The following is a 19,841-nucleotide window of genomic DNA, read 5'->3' as shown; positions in this document are numbered from 1 at the left end:
ACTGATTTTTATTTTTAATTTTTTTTTTGCCTTGAAATTTGGTTTAAGTTTGAATTTGTCTCTAAATTTAAAAATATTAGTTCCATCATTGATTTATTAAATAAAATACTGTCATCCTTAGATAATATAGAAGGTTGAAATGATAAGATTAATCATATGTTCACATACAATTTAACACAAGAACAATATTGTTCCCTTTAAATTATTTACTTCAAAATTAAATGACTCGATCTTTATAAGTTTCAAAGTATATATAAATACTCTAAGCCAAATTATAAACATCAAAAAACATATTTCAAGGGTGGACTTATAATCTTCACATTGTATGTAAAAAAAAAAAAAACTCACTTCCATAATGTTTTATATGGTGGCTTGGGACTATAAAACAGCTAAAATGTTGTTGCAAGTGCTATAAAACAGCTATGACATTGTAGCTAAGGAAAGAGTAGAGAAAGAGTGGTATAGACTACAGACCAATGAAACATTTTGAAACAGAACAAAACTTTTCTTGAGAAACAATAAAACATTAGAGTTCACCATTCCATAAGAGATATTGTCGTTTATGAAGCCCAACCTCTGACCATGCCACCCGGTGATTTATTTCCTTCTCAGTAGACTCTTTCTCTCTGTTTTTGCAAGCAAAATTGTTAGTTATATTGTGATATCTAGAATCCAGCCAGCAAAAGCACTCTAATATCAAAAAAGAAATTGTATAAGTTGCTTCATGCGTTTCAAAATGTCAAAAATACCAAACTCTTTACAAAAGAGTCTTGTTCAATTCAAAAAGATTCTCAAAATTTTAAAAAGTCTGATTATGAATCTGTTAAAAAATTATAGCCTTGACCAAACAAGTTCATCCAACAATCCTCCAAGACTTCCAAACACTCCTGAACCAAAACCTTTTTTCAAGATTGACTATTAACCAGCTCAAAGTTTGACCTAAAGTTTTGGGATTCCTCTTTCCCAAATCTTTTCCAAGGGCTAACACTATCCAAAACACCATAATACCATCAGTAGTGGTAATTCAGTGGTCTCAAGGAAACTTCCAAGTGGTTGGGCAAGCACTAGAAGGTGCGTTCAAAACCTGCAATAGGAATCCCACACAAACTCAGCCATCTTGGGTCCTATCTATTTATGTTCCGATGGGGTTGGGTCAAACTATGATTCAGTCGGACTTAAAGAAGCGCATGCGGTTCTCACCGTCTAGAACCCTCATGCGCGGCTCCCAACGTACGGATAGATGCTACTATGGTCATACACAAGTAGAATAGCTACAGTTGGTCTCTCTCACCCACCCACTTACTTAGGAAAAAAAAAAACTAGAATCATCCAAAACTTCTTCAAAACCTCCAATTTTTTTCCAAACTTATAGTCACTCAACAACCTATTCAAACGCCATTCTACAATTTTTTTCCCAACGAATCTAATACATATCAAAAGGTGACCGTCTCTATTTGCACGAACTTTTATGCCAAAACCAACAGAACAGTCCCCTTCCTCAATAGCCCAAAGATGTTTCCATGCAAATTGGTACTATGCCCTGACCAACTAATTAAGGAGACCCGACAATTCTATGAGTTTATACTCCTAGACACAAACTCAATCTCCATAACCCATATTAAGGACAAAGAAGATGAATAAAAGTTTCTCATTCAAATATCAAATTCTCAAGATCCTTACCCTTTCTAAGTGCAGACAATATGCCCAAGAAATTTTCAAACAAATTTTGATTTTCAATTGTTAAGAGTACCATCCAGCATTGTTTGATACTTTCTGTTTTCAATGATACCTAGCTTCATCACTCTTGGTTCTTTTACTTATAAGGAAAAAATAAAAAGAAAAAAGAAAAAAAGAAAAAGAAAAGGCATCTCAACCATTTCTGGTTTGGTTCATTGATTGGTGGATTGATTTCGATCCAAATGAACATAAAACTTCCCTTCCATGAGATATCTGTATACTTCAAGGACAATTATTTTGATACTTCAACAAAATGGCTCTTAAAGAAAATTCTTAGGCAACTATAAGAGTTGAAAGAAAAAATTTAGGACCAAACATACTTCATAATGAATAAAGAGATAATTTCAGAGTAAAACATAAATGAAATAAACAAACATGTGTGGATCCATACCTCACAGATTATCCTGCCCTCCATTGATGGCAACCGAACTCTGCGTGTGGAGTACAACTTCGAACGATTCCTTAAGCCCTTCAATCTGAAGATAATTCTTTGTCTGTGTAAAAGGATCATACAAGACCAACTGCCCCTCACTGTTCTCCATGAACAACTTCCCTTCCTTCCAAAATCCCAATGGCCTTCCCAAATCCATGGGAATCTCAATGCTAACAAATCTAGTCCACGACTCCTTAACACCAAATTCGAGCAAAACCCATATCTCCAAACACATCTTCATATTCCTAAAATCGAGAGGAAAAATCGCCATAGCAACATACCCGTTTAACTCCATCAATTGGTGATAAAAACGCAATGGATCTCTAGAGTACGGAAGCGGTATCGTACGGAACACCTCGTCGGTGAAATCAAAAGAAATAATTAGACCGCCATCTTGCTCCGCCAACCATAAGAAAACCCCACCCAAAGCCAGAATCTGTGAATGGGCAAAAATACCATAAGGCACGCGTAGGTCAAGCGGTCTCCAAGAACCACGGCTCATACTGTAGACTTCCGCTATCAGCGCTGTAATACCAGAGCCGTTCACAACGTGACGAACGCTAACCACCTTGAAGTCGCTGGAATTGGGGTCGAAGCCGAACCCAACGCTGGAGGGAGGAGGAAACAAGGGCGGGATAGCTTTGAATCCTACATTTGGTGTGGTGGGGTTCCAGAGATAGAAGCCGCTGGTTCGGAAATCGTAAAGGCATACTAGCCCATTAGAGGAAGCGGCAAGCTTGAGGTAATAATTTGGTCTAATGAGGAAATGAACGGGTGCTAGAGGGAGATTCATCGGGATCTGAGAAACACAGTCGAGGGTGTCGTAAGAGAGGGAATAGAACACAAACTTTACGGCGTTCGATTTGTCTGTGGTTTTGACGAGGATGAGAGGAAGTGAATGAGTGGGGTTTTGGGTGGTGAGAATAGAGTGGTTGAGGAGGTTTGTAGAGAAGAAATCATGGTTTCCGATCAGAGCAAGCCAGGTCTTCGAGACGCACCTGAATCGGAGGAGGGATTTTGGCGGCAACCTCGACAGTATTTCCCCAAGAACGTCTGGAGGTAGAGAGGTTGATGACATTGTTTTCCCAACTCCGGGGAATGATGTTCTTAGTGCACAACTTGTCCAATGCTTCAAGACACGTTGAGGTGGTGCAATGGAACACAAACTGTGTAAGTCTTATCTCAATCAATATGTCTCGAAGTAATGCACAAATCGTACACTAATAGTAGTGCACAAGTTGTACACTGCATGAATAGCAATAATTTCAATCTATCTCTGCGTTGTCCAGGCCACAGTATTTGACGGAGACTTTTTGACTCTTCAGTCTTCATATACATTATACGCGCGGATGGAAAACTAAAAATATTGTAACCCACAAATATAAACAAGAAAAGGAAAAAAAAAATACTGTAACCCTTCGGTTTTATATTAAGAGGATCATTAATTCATATAAAACGGGTAAATTATAAAAAAGTTTATAAATGTTAAATTTAATATTTTTTCATTTGGTTTTACAGCAATATTCAGAAGTTTTAATTGTAATTTAATTAATTATTTTAAAATGATAAAACGCTAATTAATTATTTTTCCTCAATCATTACTGTTCGTATGACTGTATGTAACAGAACTTACAATCAGCGGAGACAGGTGAATTGACTAGGAGAGAAAAACGTTTTTTTTTGTTTTTTTTCAAGATGATTTGACAATACCCATTTAAGAAATGGTTGAAATATTGCAATACAGAAGAATTATGTTGAAGTTGCTGGATAAAATTCCACCGGAAAGTTCTCTCCTTTCCGGACACCAAATTTGAAGAAATGGTTGAAATATATATATATGGTTTAGTAATTTTATAAGTCTTTTATGTGTAATTTTTGTGTCTCTTAAAAAATGATATGATTTTTAAAAATATTATTTAATCAAAATTAAATAGAGATCAATCACAAGCATAATGATCATTTTAAAAGTCATCGTATTTTTAGAGAAATACAAGAATGACACATAAGAAACTTCTAGCATAATAACATTACTCCCATTCAACGACCCGGTCACCCCATTTTCTAGACCATTTTTTTTAAAAAAAAAAAAAACACAAAAAGGTTTTGTCCTTTTTTTAATTTTTTGTTTTTTGTTTTAAAAAAAATAAATTATTAAAGGTATTTTTGTCATTTGAGAGGACTTTGCAAATTGGATATTAGTTTGAGTGGGGTATGTGTATTTTTTATAAAAAAATTACTTCTATTGGGTTAATAGGCAGACTATAAATTTTTTGAGTAATTCTAAATGTCACTTACATGTCCCATTTTGTCCCTTCAAAATGTCGTCCGCAACAAGCTCTCTACTGCAATAGTAGATTTGCGGATTCTCTAAATCGCTCGTCTGATGAGACGAGGGAAAATCGATCGTCTCTTATTATTTTGTAATTTTTTATTCCATTTTCGCGGGCGAAGGTCGTTGATAGTCATCTCCAACGGTTGTCGATCTTTCATTTTTGCCAGTCGTCGAGGAAAAGCCGGCAGTCATGGAAAGCCAGTCCCGGTGGATCTAGAAGCAGAGAAGCGGGTTGTCGAGCATCCACCGGTGGATCTAGAAGCCGGTCGTCGAAGAAGCCGGTTCCGGTTGATCCAGAAGCAGAGAAGCCGGCCGTCGAGTGTCCACCGGTGGATCTAGAAGCCGGTCGTCGAAGAAGCCGGTTTCGGTTGATCCAGAAGCCGAAAAGTTGACCGTCGAGCGTCCACTGGTGGATCTAGAAGCCGGTTGTTGAAGAAGCCAGCCGTCGAGCCTCCACTGGTCGTCGAAGGCTGGGTCTGGTGGAAGTATGGATCTAGAAGGGTCTTTGGTTGGTTTTTTTTTTTTTTTTTTTTTATTCAATCTTTGGTTGGGTGGTTGAAAGGGGAATAAAAAATAATATTTGTTTTGAAGTAGAGAATATTTGAGAAGTTTGATATTTAGAGCTTGGGTAGCTAAAATAACAAAAGTGATATTTTTCGTCAAAATTTACTGAAATTTTGACGATTTCGTTACAAATACTCTTAAACCCCCCCAAAAGTTTCCAAAAAGAAAAAATCTATATAGGGAGATCAGTCCTCCCAAAGTAATTATAAAGAAACGGCTTCTCACAACTTTATTTTTGAAATATTCAAAACCTCCGATTGTTTTCCAAACTTATAGTCTCAGACTCAACAACCCATTCAAACGCCCGTTCTACAATTTTTTTCCCATAGAATCTAATACATATCAAAAGGTGACCGTCTCTATTTGCACCGTTGAGCCTCAACTTTTATGCCAAAACCAACAGAACATTCCCCTTTCCAAATAGCCCAAAGATGTTTCCATGCAACTTGGCACTATGCCCCGACCAACTAATTAAGGAGAACCTGAAAATTCTATGAGATTATACTCCTTGACACAAACTCAATCTCCATAACCCATATTAAGGACAAAGAAGATGAATAAAAGCTTCTCATTCAAATATCAAATTCTCAAGATCCTTACCCTTTCTAAGTGCAAGACAATATGCCCAGGAAATATTCAAACAAATTTTGATTTTCAATTGTTAAGAGTACCAACCAGTATTGTTTGATACTTTCTGTTTTTAATGATACCTAGCTTCATCGCTTTTGGTTCTTTTACTTTAAGGAAGAAAAAAACAAAGGCATCTCAATCCCATTTCTGTTTTGGTTCATTGATTCGTGGATCGATTTCAGTCCAAATGAACAAAAAACTTCCCTTCCATGAGATATCTGTATACTTCAAGGACAATTATTTTGGATACTTCAACAAAATGGCTCTGAAAGAAAATTCTTAGACAACAATATAACAGTTGAAAGCAAAATTTAGGACCAAACATACTTCATAATGAATACAGAGATAATTTCAGAGCAAAACATATATGAAATAACAAACACGTGTGGATCCATAACTCAAAGATTATCCTGCCCTCCATTGATGGCAACCGAACTCTGCGTGTGGAGTACAACTTCGAACGATTCCTTAAGCCCTTCAATCTGAAGATAATTCTTTGTCTGTGTAAAAGGATCATACAAGACCAACTGCCCCTCACTGTTCTCCATGAACAACTTCCCTTTCTTCCAAAATCCCAATGGCCTTCCCAAATCCATGGGAATCTCAATGCTAACAAATCTAGTCCACGACTCCTTAACACCAAATTCGAGCAAAACCCATATCTCCAAAGACATCTTTATATTCCAAAAATCGAGAGGAAAAATCGCCATAGCAACATACCCGTTTAACTCCATCATTTGGTGATAAAAACGCAACGGATCTCTAGAGTACGGAAGCGGTATCGTACGGAACACCTCGTCGGTGAAATTAAAAGAAATAATTTGACCGCCATCTTGCTCCGCCAACCATAAGAAAACCCCACCCAAAGCCAGAGTCTGTGAATCGGCAAAAATACCATAAGGCACGCGTAGGTCAAGGAGTCTCCAAGAACCACGGCTCATACTGTAGACTTCCGCTATCAGCGCTGCAATACCAGAGCCGTTCACAACGTGACGAACGCTAACCACCTTGAAGTCGCTGGAATTGGGGTCGAAGCCGAACCCAACGCTGAAGGGAGGAGGAGACAAGGGCGGGATAGCCTTGAATCCTACATATGGTGTAGTGGGGTTCCAGAGATAGACGTCTCTGGTTCGGAAATCGTAAAGGCATAGAAGCCCATTAGAGGAAGCGACAAGCTTGAGGTAATAATATGGTCTTACGAGGAAATGAACGGGTGCTAGAGGGAGATTCATCGGGATCTGAGACACACAGTCGAGGGTGTCGTAAGAGAGGGAATAGAACACAAACTTTTCGGCGTTCGATTTGTCTGTGGCTTTGACGAGGATGAGAGGAAGAGGATGAGTGGGGTTTTGGGTGGTGAGAATAGAGTGGTTGAGGAGGTTTGTAGAGAAGAAATCATGGTTTCCGATCAGAGCAAGCCAGGTCTTCGAGACGCACCTGAATCGGAGGAGGGATTTTGGTGGCAACCTCGAGAGTATTTCCACTAGAACGTCTGGAGGTAGACAGGTTGATGACATTGTTTTCCCAACTCCTGCTTTCCTCTGCTCTGCTCAAGGAATTTCCAGCAATAATTTCAATCTCTGTGTTGTCCAGCACACAGTGTTTGACGGAGACTTGGAGTCTTCATGTAACGGATGGAAAACTAAAGATATTGTAAACCACAAATATAAAAAGAAAAGAAAAAAAGAATTACCGTAACCCTTCGGTTTTATATTAAGACGATCATTAATTCATATAAAATGGGTAAATTATAAAAGAGTTTTTAAGTGTTAAATTTAATATTAGTTCATTTGGTTTTATAAATAATTTTAAAAGAAGTTTTAATTATAATTTGACTAATTATTTTAATGTAATAACACATATATATGACTAAATATTTTACAAAACTTATAATCAGCGGAGACAGAGGTGAATTGAGTAGGAGAGAAAAATAAATAAATAAAATTATTATTATTATTATTTTCAAGATGATTTGACAACACCCGTTTAAGAAGTGGTTGAAATATTGCAATACAGAAGAATTATGTTGAAGTTGCTGGATAAAATTCCACCGGAAAGTTTTGTACTTTCTGGACTCCAAATTTGAAGATATTTTGAGATATTTATGGATAAAGATATTGTTTTAGATTTTTCTAGTTGCAATTTCCTTGAATATATATATATATATCCGAGTAATTTTAAAAGCTTCTTATGTGTTATTTTTGTATTTTTTCAAAAATAATATAGTTTTTAAAATTATTGTTTGATCAAAATTTAATAGTGATCAATCACAAGCTCAATAGTAATTTTAAAAGTCATCTCATTTTTAAAGAAATACAAGAGTGACACATAATGGATTTCTAGCATTATTCACATTCGACCACTCGGTCACCACATCTTCTAGACTTTTATTTTTTATTTTTTTATTTTTTTTTAAAAAAAAGGTTTCGTCCATTTTTTTAAAAAAAAATTAAAAAAAATTGGTTTTTTTTTTTTTTTTAAAAAAAAAATACATATATATTAAGGGTATTTTTATCATTTGGGAGGACATTGCAAATTGAGTGTTAGTTTGAGTGGGGTATGTATATTTTTCTAAAAAAAATTACTTCTACTCAGGCTGATAGGCAAACTCTATAAATTTTTTGAATAATTCTAAATGTCACCCACATGTCTCATTTTGTCTCTTCAAATCTGATGTAACTATTAAAATTACTTTGAGATTAAAATTCAATAGTGATCTATTAGAAATTCGATGATAATTTTAAAAGGCATATCAATTTTGAAGAACACAAAAGGAACATGTAACATTTCTCAAATAATATATATATAAAATAACATCAAACTTTTTAAGCTCAAATACAAGCTAAGTAAACCCCCCCAAAAGTTTCAAAAAAGAAAAAATTATAAAGAAAAGGCTTCCCACAACTTTATTTTTGAAATATTTAAATAAAAGAAAAGGTTTCTCATTTAAATGGGATATTGAAAGTTGATAGTTAAATTAGAAATAATTGATTATTTAAATAAAAAAAAATACTAAATCGGATGTGAATGCTCATCTAAAAGAGCTTGCTAGTTATTTTTGCTTATTGACAATTTTGAAATATATCTAAGGGAAAAGTATATATTAACCCTCCAAACTACTACCCTTTTTTCGAATAGCACCTCGAACGTACTATCAACACTTGCACTCCGACCCTCCAAACTACCAACCTCTCATTTTTTTGGCCCCCTCCGTCAGTTTAAGTTGTCAAATTGGATGGAAACAAGTCACGTGCCGTGAACGTGATATTTTTAGCCCCAAAAGCCTGAAATTGCCCATCTGTACAGACCCGAAATATATGCTGCACTTCAAATGATTCTAATGTAAGTCACTCGCAGGTACCTCACTCCCCACACCCCACGCTCGATTAGACAAACTGAAGTTTGCTAGGCAGAAGCTGGCCTACTGTTACTTCTCTGCTATGGTAACTCTTTTTCCCTCTGAACTTTCTGATGCCCGAATATCATGGGCCAAAAATGGGGTGCTCACAACAGTGGTTGATGATTTCTTTGACGTTGGAGGTTCTGAAGTGGAACTGGTCAACCTTATACAACTGGTTGAGAAGTATGTTTCCCTATTTTCGCATTCCTTTTCTGCTTTTGTTGAATCCTTCATCAGTCCATGATTTCAGTTTAGAGTACTGTCTTTCCATTATGTAACTGATGATGCTATGGGAACTGACCACAGGTGGGATGTAAATGTCAACACTGACTGTTTTTCTGAGAAAGTTGAAATTATATTTTCAGCACTTCACAGCACAATCTGTGAGATTGGAGATAAAGCATTAACATGGCAAGGACGTAGCGTGATAAGTGACATAATTGACATTGTGAGATGAAATCTTCCTTCTTCTTCTTTTTTTTTTTTTTTTTTTTTTTTCAATTATTGCTATTTGTTTTGTGTAAATTACTTTCTAAGGCTTTTCTAATAGCGCTACTAATCTCTCCTAAGGCTCAGACTGGTACAATTATCTATCTTCAAGTTGTCACCTTAAAGTAACTTAAAGAGTTCTGAAAACTGATATAATTATTAGCCTTCGAAATAGAGATTATGTATGAGGAATAGTGTTGGAATTGGTTCATTTTCATCTCTTATGGAGACTTCCTTAAAATGTGAGTTTAGATGGCATCTGAAAAAAAAAATAAAAAAATATTAATCCTTGAAGGGGTTTCTCATATTGGATTTATTTATTTGTTCAAAGAGAGATGATGTGTGTCATGCTTTCAATGCAGTGGTTGAATTTACTCAAGTCTACGTTGAAGGAAGCTGAGTGGTTGAGGGACAAGTCAGTGCCAACAATGCATGGATGAGTATATGACAAATGGGTGCATATCATTTGCCTTAGGACCTATTGTCCTCCCAACCCTCTATTTTCTCGGGCCTAATCTTTCAGAAGAGGTTGTTCGAGCTCCAGAAATCCGTCATCTATTTGAGCTTATGAGCACTTGCGGGCGTCTTTTGAATGATATACAGAGCTTTAAGGTACAAGAACCTCTCCTTCACCATGTAAAATGTTAGGGAGATTGATACATTCGGCAGTGTTCAAGTAAGACCATAATATCACATATTGGAATACAACTTAACCTAAAAACAATTTGGATTTGGGCCAATTATGTTATATTAGCCACTCACATTGTGCCATTTATTCAATGTGCAACTTAATTATTCTACATTTACACAAGTATAATCAACAATCTCCATCTCACATGTGAGTTCATCACCACCTCACTACACTCGCACTCAAGCGGTTATCAATCTTATAGCGGTCGTTCCTAGGATCACTTGTGAGGACTATGTGAGCTTTATCCATGCAATGCACGTTTGTCCATGCTTCATCAACGAAAGGGACCCAGTGCCACCATCCATGCATGCACATCATCTCTGTTCTAACTACACACGAGTATTTTCAATCGAGCTCTCCCACATGTGTGAGTCTATAACAATATCACTACATTCTTCCTCGAACAAAAGGCTTTATCAATCTTATAGGTCATCTCTTGGATCACTTGTGTGGGGTAGGTTTTATCTATGCCATGCAACTTTGTTCTTGCTTCAACTATGAAAGATACCTACCATCTGTGCATGTGCACTATCTCCGCTTCAATTGCAAAAGGGATAACTATCGTCCACTATACCTTATACCACTATTGGCTCTGATACCACTTCTTCTGGAGATTGATACATTGGGGAGCCTTTAAGTAAGACCATAATATTACATATTTGAATATCACTCAATTAAAAAACTTAAACCTTTGGGTTTGGGCCTAATTATGTTATATTAATCACTCACTTTTGTGACATCTATCTAATGTAAGACTCAACCTTTCTACACTCACAAGTGTAGAGAAAAGGAAAAAAAAAGGAAAAAGGTTAGTAAAATCTCTTTCGATATGGTTAGTTTTTGAGTTAGTAATCTCTGTTAACTATGTTGCAGCGGGAGTCTGATGAAGGGAAATTGAATGCTGTATCGTTGTGCATAATTCATTGTGATGGTATCAATACTGAGGAAGAGGCCATTAAGAAGTTGAAGAGTTTTATTGCTAGTAAGAGGAGAGAACTGCTGAAACTAGTTTTGCAGGAAAAAAGCAGTGTCGTTCCAAGAGCGTGCAAGGATTTGTTTTGGAAAATGATCAAAGTGCTTCACCTATTTTACAGGAAGGATGACGGATTCACTTCAGATGAGATGATCAATGTTGTAAATGCAATAATTGAAGAACCCATTGTTCTTAATGTATTGTAAGTCTGTGTAAGAATACGTGACATCCGAGAAATTTGACCTCTTATAATAAATGACAAATGAGGCTTTTAAATGATAAAGAGATATTATCTTTAGATGTTTATAATGTTGTGAATCTGCTATAGAAACATGAAATTGACATGGCTATGTTTAGGGGTCATTAGAGAATCAAAGTGAATGTGTGACCTGAATCTTTGGTCACCTGAAACAATAGGCAGACGAACTTCAAATGCTTCGAACAAGATTTTAAAACGTTTTTTTAGAAGTTATCTAACTACTCGTAAAATATTAGACCAAGCGGAGTAAGTTTAAATGGTATAAGAAAGGTAATATGATTTTCGGGCATGCTGCTTCGAGCACATGAAAACTATAACAAACGAATTTCAAATGCTTCAAGTGACCTATTTAAACGACTGTCATGAAGTTATCTACATACTGGTAAAATTTCAGCTCATTCGGAGTTTGTTAAGGGGCCAAAAGTGGGTCAGAAGAAGCTTGCACTGGTAGCTAATGTCTGGCTGCTGTGTGGCAGCAAAGATTTTTGGGTAGCAGCTTGTGCCATGTGGAACAAGTAGCTGAATTACGCAGTTCTTGACATCAGCAGCTGGTGTTAGGATGCCATGTGGTATTTTGGTGATATCACTATTAGAGGATAAACCTATGCAGCAAGAAACTTCACCACTTCAAGATCTCTTCACCACTGCAGCACGCCAAATCAGAAGCACCATATCTGCAACAAGTCATCAGCCATTTCCATACTGCAGCAACCCATTCCTAACCACTCCTTACTCAGAAGACCATATCCATTTGTATTTCTCTTTTAGTTTATGTTTTTGTACTCTGGTCTTTAACCTTTGTTAAAGCCTATATATTAATGTATTTGTAATCAGAACAAGTAGTCTAATCAGCAACAATGTAATCCTTAAAGTTATGTGTTCTTCCCTTCATCCTCTTCCTTATCTGTTTCTGTCATTCTCTTTATTTTATGATAAGCACGGCGTTTCACTAAGTTCGACCAATCACTTAAGCACGACAAATCGTTAAGCACAACAAATCACCTAAGCATGACAAATCATCATCCAAACTTATCAAGTTGACAAGTTAGCCATGTTTATCCAATTTGGCACAACAACCAGCCACATATCAGGTCTCATGGGAGCCTACAAATGTGGCCAATCAAGGCCTTCCAACATGGTGACGTGTCACCATGCATGACAAAGCCATAGGCTATGAAAGGGTAGTTCCGCCCTTTGATTTTTCACTCACCATTCCTTTAACTTCTGAATTTCCTTCTTAGAGAGAGAAACTCTCAAGGTTGTAGAGAAATAAAGCTCTAGTTTTTAGTGAGAGAAAGTCTAAGCAGCTCAAGAATAGTGTTCCAGGAGCTCGGATAGCGAATTTGTGAAAAGTGCTTGTTAAATTCCTTTTATTTCTAGTTTATGTGAATCCTAGTTGTTAGAGTTAAATTATGTTGTTATGATGCTTAAATTTCTCAGGAAAGTATAGTTGAATATTTTAGATAATGTGATTATATTCAATCGTTCTTTAAATGTTACAAAAGGGTTGTTGTGCTGCCAAATTCCATTAGGTATTCTATCATACCGTCGTTGTAATGCTCAAGTAATATTAGAGGTTTTAGATAAATATTATACTAATGCCGTAGTAATGCCGGTATGAAAATATGTGGTAATGTTACATGTCATTATAATGCCCAAGTGGCATTATGACATTGTAAACACGTTGTTATGCTGTTGGATTTTCTTTAAGATAAAAGCAAAGTATAATAATTAATAACATTTCTCAAGGATCTTGTAGGATTTGAATGGGGTTTAGAAATGTGAAATAAAGAATACTTGCTGATGCGTAGATACAATACTAATGCAAAAAGTGTATGAAGTCAAGAGGTTCGTGTTGGGAATAAAAGCTTAAACTTTAAGTGTAAACTTACTGACTTGCAGTATTTTACTAAAACATATTCTATATGTTTCCTTGACCCTTGTTATTTTGATTACACATATGAATATATTTTAAGATATATGTGTTAAATGAAAATCTGTTTTCTAAAGGAATTGATTTATGAAAAGAGGTTGGATTTCGAAAGAAAATGTGATTTGACTAAAGGAAAATATTATGAGAAAAAAATAATGTTGTGTATGAATGCATGCGAAAGTTCAATGACTAGGGAAGATTATGCGTCAAACATCTTGATGTTTGGAAGTAAGGGTGAAGATGATAGTAGTTTTTTATGTCTGTATTTTAATATGCCACTTATGGCAACTTGTGATATCTAGTATGTTGTTAATAAACCTTGTAAGCAATGTAACCTCCCGTCTGTGACATTTTTTGGGAGACTAAGTTATTAGCTGCTGATATATATATAACGTGAAGTTTAAATTTAAATGCTCCGGTACATTTATATTTTTGAGGAGAACTTTGATGTCAAAAGAAAATGAAAAATTCCAGCTGTAAAAGTGACTTACTTGTAGTAGTAGCAAGTGAGAATTTAGATAATTCCACCTATGACTTGCTTCAAAAGCAGGGCTGTACAAAATACTAGTTAAGGAGGTATGTGATTAATGTCATATTTAACATTAAAAACTCTATCATATATAAAAAATTATTTGTAATTTAAAGTTAATATGTAAGTCTTTACACAAGCGTATATTTAAAATTTTTTATACAAGTGAACAAATAGCTGTTGGGACTAGTATTTAAAACTCCAATTGCATTGATGATACTTTTCTATAATTATATAATATTGAAAATTGGACATATATATACATTAATGTTTTTACATGTTTAAATATTTTCATATTATATACGTGTAAGGTCTCTAATCTACATTATATTTGATTGTGGTGTGAGTAATGTGATTATCACACAGAAGATCATAGTCATAGGTCATTTTAACTTATAAAAGATTGTTCTTTGTTATAAATGAAACTGGAAAATCCATTTAGAATATAACATATCAACCGCAACGATCCATCTTGATTAGGAAAAGCAGGTAGGATTCAGGTTGATATGTTGGTGTAAGAGTAATGCATTGTCTAGGGACGAAGCCAAAAGGTATTTTGGGCAGGGGCTAAGCCGTCAAGGCTTGAATTACAAATATATTAAAATAGAGGTAGGGGTTAAAGCATGAATAAGAAATATATTAAGATTGAAGATGAACTAAATATATATATATATATATAAAAAAAAAAAAAAAAAAAATTAGCATCAATTTAGTTTTGACAAAAAAAAAAAAAAAAAAAAAATTAAACAAAAGAAAATATACAAAATAAGTATTTTATAATATATCAAATTTCAGCCAAAACACCTATCAAAATGGAACCCGTCATTTTTTTGAATCCTGAAAATCATCTACGATTGAACTATGTTACTTATTGCAGCAACTTTTCTTTCGATGTACACCATTAGAGAATCTGTCAGAAATTCATCTTCAATTTTGTTGCAAAGCTTAGTTTTGATAATATTCATGGCTGAAAATGCTCGTTCTGTAATTGCAGTAAAAATGGAAAAAGTAAGCACAAGTAGTAACTCGAAAAACAAGTTGTTAGATAGTTGATTTTCCGGTACTAACCAACCATTGGCACAATTCAGAAATATTTGATAGTGCTTGAAAACTCGAATGTTAAACTACATTATGCTTATAATGGTTAAGTTATATTTCCAACAGTTCCTTTTCAAGATCAATAAAGTTTTGCGGATAAAACTTGTTTACCAACTAATAAATATCATCAATTCTGAAAGATTAACGTGCAGCCCGAGTGTATTAAGACCCATTAAGCTTAACCATTCATATATCCATAACGTGGAAATAGATCGTTGGTCTAATCTTATCACACTATTCTGTCCGAAAAAATGGCAAAGTTATCTGTGCTCTGCTATTTCGTCGTTCTCTCTGCATTTGGGTTTGTCAATGGCGTGCGGCTCTGCAAAAAAGGAAGAGATTGGGTTATATGCGCTGAAAAAGGGTGATATCTCTGTGAACTTCACCAACTGGGGTGCAACCATTGTCTCCCTTCATCTCCCTGACAAAAATGGCATGTGAACCATCTCTCTGAATCGTAATGTTGGGTCTCTGTCACTGACTATCCTCATGGATATTGGGAGTTCATGTTGTATTGAGCAAATGTCTGGACATATTTACGTTATGTTTTATTTCTCTTTTTAGTAGTGTTTTCAGAACATTGTTATGTTTTTAGAACATTATGTAACTTATATATATTGACAATATTATGATGGTAGTTGAAGTAGTTTTATTTCTCTATTTAAGAGTGTTTTGCTGAATGAATGATATATATATATATATTTTATTAAAATGCAAATAAAACTGCCTATAAACAATTTATATTTGCGAGTGCTTACAAAAAAAAGCTGGTAAAATATTCAGTACCATGTACAGGCTTTTTATAAGCTCCGTTAATTTTTTGGCGTTTAATTTATTGTCCAGCTGCGGTTGACTTAGTATTGTCGACGAAGTATTTATTAGCACTTACAAGCACCGAACTCGTATGCGTCAGAAAATAAGCTTCGACATTTTTTGTCGATGCTTTATGAGCGCTGGATTTGTTTTTAGTGAACATAATGTCACGTTCGAAAGGAACACGATGCCATGTGTCAGATGGTGGCAAGTGCGGGAAAAAGAACGGCTGAGATCAAATCTGAGTTGATCACGTTTGCCAACAGAGTTAAATTAGGATTCTTCTCTATTCATCTCTACTTTTTTCAAAATTAAATTATATTTTATTTAACTTTTTCAAATTTTATCTCACAAAGTCAAACTTCGAAATTCGCACAATGAATCAGAATTCTATTCTAAGTTCAAAAATTTCAATTCCCAAACGCACCGGATTTGAATTTATGTATTAAAATTCTATTTTCTATTAAAAAAAAAAAAAAAAAAAAACCCTCAGCTATTTTGCTCCAAGTCCAAAACATCCTAGGAAGGGTAAACATGTACGTATTCACCAGGCTTTGTGGTATTTCAGTACATGAACAATTAATACCTTTGTATATAGACTAATTAATTTGATCAAAACCAATGAGATGGATGGAGATTTCTGGAATTAAAAGTACTTCTATCACAAATTAGAAGCTGGAAATTAAGAAAACTCAAACAACATGTCAACAAATAAGAATTTATCAATCACACAGAAGCCAGAGACTCAACATCATGACTAGTAGTTTCCATATTGTGCACAAGAGGAACCAATTCCCCAGCAGCACAAGCCTCCTCCCCAACAAAAAGATCATCTCTAACCCGCAAAACTGCATGAACCAAAATGATTGGTATTCCACAGGCTAAAGTAACACAAAGATGGATGGCTGCCCGTGTCACGATCAGCTCCACCGCCATCACGACAGCAAGCGAAGCCAGCACCAGCCGTTTGTCAATAACTTTATGCAGCACAACAGAATTGGGAAGTACACGTAGCAGTATCAGGTAAAAGCATGTAACAACAGTCATAGCCACCAAGATCATTAAGGAAACCTTGCGTTTTGGCACAAGGCTTATAAAGAGTATAATCCATACAAAAGTTGTGTAGTATAATCCGAAATACCCCAAGTTTCTGATGATTCGGACGGCGGCAGCTTCCGGGCTTAAGGGGATGTTGAAGGGGCAGAGGAGCTTGAAGTCGTTTCGCTTCTTTCTTGTTGAGTCCTTTGACTCTTCAGGTTGATTAGCCTTTGAGGCTGATGAGGAGCTGGCTGTTGGCCTGTGCATGGTTCCGTAAGAAGCCATGATTATATGCTTGATTTTGAGGGGAGGGTTTAATGCTCTTGAAAAAAGGTTTTTCTCAATGCTTTCATGTATGCGATAGATGAAAATTTGATGAAGGTATGAGCTCCTGCCTCCTCTCCTTCTAGGAAGAAAGACAGGCACGACTTTGAAAAAGTCAAGCATGACTTTGAACAGAGGAATGAATGACCATTGGTGTCTTTTGTTAGAATGGATAGGATGGACCATGGCAGTGATGGCACACAGTTTTCCACACACACACTCTCTCTCTCTCTCTCTCTCTCTCTCTCTCTCTCTCTCTCTCTATATATATATATATATTTTAATTTAGTCTACTTAATTAACATATTTATAAAATGTATATGATTCTTACTCGTGCTCTATTTAGAAATGTATGTAAAATTCACATGCATTTTAAACTTGTGTCAGTTTAATAAACCAGATTAAAAATATACTTCAAGAACCAAAACGTCATTTCATTAGACTAGTCGGATACACCGCACGCGTTTATCTTCTAATTCTCAAGGTGTTCACTTTGCTTGCACTTTTATGGTCATGTGCAATATCTCACTTGCACGAGAGCTATAGGTATGGTCAATATCATAAGAAGCGGCCACACTTCCACTCTCGAATAGGTTAGTTCATCTAAGGTGATCCTGTTTCACCTCAACAATTTTGTCTATGAACTTTATTAAGAGTTAAACTCATCTATTAATTTTCAGGAACATAATAACACTAGAATACATCTCCTTGAATTGAGGTTTCAAAAGGACATAAGCCATTTTAGAAGTTTAATTTCCTAGTGTTTTTAATTATAATCACTCTATCAACTTGTTAATACCCATTGATTGCCTATATTTCAAAACCAAGGTTGGATTCCCATCGTAGGTGGTATCACTTTATAGACCTTAACCCCATTCCCTTAAATTTTTTTATTTTTTTATTTTTTTTATTTATATATAAATTATATCACTTGCAAGGCCTTTTCTTAAGGAATCCGAAAAATTCTAAATTGATTTAATATATTCTATTGTGATTACTTCATTATTGAGTAATTCACGCACATAATTGTGGCTTAGGCGTGCTAATATGCCTAGGTTTATTGTTACGTCTTGCTTGTTGCTACTTGCAAGGTTGCCTCATAATCATAATAAATCATCAAAGCAAGAAATGGCTTTGTACAAAGTGGTATGTCTACCAAAACATTTCTAAGTCATTCTGCTTCTTTACATGCAGCTACTAAAGCAATAGACTCAGATTCCAAAGTGGAATGAATTATGTAATTTTTCTTCTTCGATCCCCATGAGATCACAACTCCTCCTGATGTAAAGATCCATCCACCTGTAGACTTGGAATTTGATTTCAACATTATTCCAATTAGCATAGTTGTATCCTTCTAATACAATGAGTTCTCTTTGATAATGTAAACCATAATTCATTGTCCCTTTTAGATATCTTAGAACTCTAGAGATGGCATCCCAATGTTATTTACCTGGATTGCTAGTAAATCTACTTGGCACCAATAGCAAGTGCTACATTGGGTCTACTATAATGCATAACATACATTAGAATCCCAATCACACTAGCATACTCTAGTTGTGAATTGCATCTTATATTTTCTCTTAACTTTAGATAATGATCATATGGTGTTGAGACTGGCTTTTGGTCTTCATGACCGTACCTCTTAAACACTTTCTCAAAGTAACAAGATTGAGTTAAGGATAAATCGCCAATTGCTCTCACAATTTTGATCACAATGGTCACATCAGCCTCTCCTATATCCTTCACGTCTCAGAGTAAGAAGAAATAAACTATTTTAGTTTCTTCTACACATTGAAAAGGTTACTACTAAAAATTAACATATCATCCACAAACCAATATCACAACAGTTTTATAATACAACATTTATTTGCATCATTCACTCTAAATCCATGAAGATAAAAACAAATTTATCAAATTTCTCATGGCATTGTTTAAGAGCTTGTTTTAAACCATATAAAGACTTAACCAATTTTCAAACTTTCTTTTTTCATGAACTGGCTAAACAAATGCTTCAGATTGTTCCATATAAATCTCTTCATCTAGACCACCATTAAAAAAAATACCAAAAAAAGTTTTTACGTCCAGAACAACAAAATGATTAAGAGCAACAAGAGAAATTAAAACTCTAATAGTGGATATTCATGCAACAGATGCATATGTATCAAAATATTCTATCCATTATCTTTGTCTATAACCTTTGGAAAATGATATAAGTCCATCCCCTATCCATTTCATTTTTAAATCCACCATGGGATTTGTAGGGACTCAATGTGGGTCCTACAAATCTAATGTTGGATTTGAAACTAGGTTGTATGGAGATAGGTAAGAGATGGTTAGGGGATAGATGTCTGACATGTCCTATAACCTTTAACCACTAAACGGGCTTTTAACCTAATGGTACCATCAACATTACCTTTTTTGTTTTTCCTAAATATCCACTTATACCCTATTACTTTTGAACGAGGAGGTAAATCAACTACTTTCCAAGTTTGATTGGAAACTATTGAGTCCATTTAATCATTTATGGCTTCTTTCCAAAAAGCCACATCTTGTGAGAACATTGCTTCTCCATAAGATGAAGGATCACTCTCAATCAGG

The 19,841-nt window shown here is 35.2% G+C and overlaps 3 protein-coding genes and 1 pseudogene across 3 annotated transcripts; 1 reads left to right on the top strand and 3 right to left on the bottom strand.

Annotated features, from left to right (window-relative positions):
- Nucleotides 1-477: 477 nt before the first annotated feature.
- On the bottom strand, nt 478-3,359 carry LOC133878866 (F-box/kelch-repeat protein At3g06240-like). Its single transcript, XM_062317421.1, has 2 exons — nt 2,129-3,359; nt 478-626 (listed from the first exon to the last, which is right to left on the bottom strand). Exon 1 carries the CDS (start codon nt 3,246-3,248, stop codon nt 2,130-2,132), a length of 1,119 nt encoding a protein of 372 aa, XP_062173405.1. The 5' UTR covers nt 3,249-3,359; the 3' UTR covers nt 478-626; nt 2,129.
- A 2,635-nt stretch (nt 3,360-5,994) lies between these two features.
- LOC133879723 (F-box/kelch-repeat protein At3g06240-like) lies at nt 5,995-7,323 on the bottom strand. Its single transcript, XM_062318433.1, has one exon. The coding sequence runs from the start codon at nt 7,211-7,213 to the stop codon at nt 6,095-6,097; it is 1,119 nt and encodes a 372-aa protein (XP_062174417.1). The 5' UTR covers nt 7,214-7,323; the 3' UTR covers nt 5,995-6,094.
- Nucleotides 7,324-7,435: 112 nt separating this feature from the next.
- On the top strand, nt 7,436-12,027 carry LOC133879201 (ent-kaurene synthase TSP4, chloroplastic-like; annotated as a pseudogene).
- Nucleotides 12,028-16,518: 4,491 nt separating this feature from the next.
- LOC133880160 (PRA1 family protein F4-like) lies at nt 16,519-17,443 on the bottom strand. Its single transcript, XM_062319048.1, has one exon. The coding sequence runs from the start codon at nt 17,427-17,429 to the stop codon at nt 16,608-16,610; it is 822 nt and encodes a 273-aa protein (XP_062175032.1). The 5' UTR covers nt 17,430-17,443; the 3' UTR covers nt 16,519-16,607.
- Nucleotides 17,444-19,841: the final 2,398 nt, after the last annotated feature.

This window comes from Alnus glutinosa, chromosome 10 (genome assembly GCF_958979055.1).
Source record: "Alnus glutinosa chromosome 10, dhAlnGlut1.1, whole genome shotgun sequence".
Lineage (NCBI taxonomy): Eukaryota > Viridiplantae > Streptophyta > Magnoliopsida > Fagales > Betulaceae > Alnus > Alnus glutinosa.
This window is presented reverse-complemented; position numbering and strand designations above follow the sequence as displayed.

Coding starts and splice junctions, on each gene's coding strand:
- LOC133878866 (XM_062317421.1), bottom strand. CDS start 3,248: ATGTCATCAACCTCTCTACCTCCAGACGTTCTTGGGGAAATACTGTCG.
- LOC133879723 (XM_062318433.1), bottom strand. CDS start 7,213: ATGTCATCAACCTGTCTACCTCCAGACGTTCTAGTGGAAATACTCTCG.
- LOC133880160 (XM_062319048.1), bottom strand. CDS start 17,429: ATGGTCCATCCTATCCATTCTAACAAAAGACACCAATGGTCATTCATT.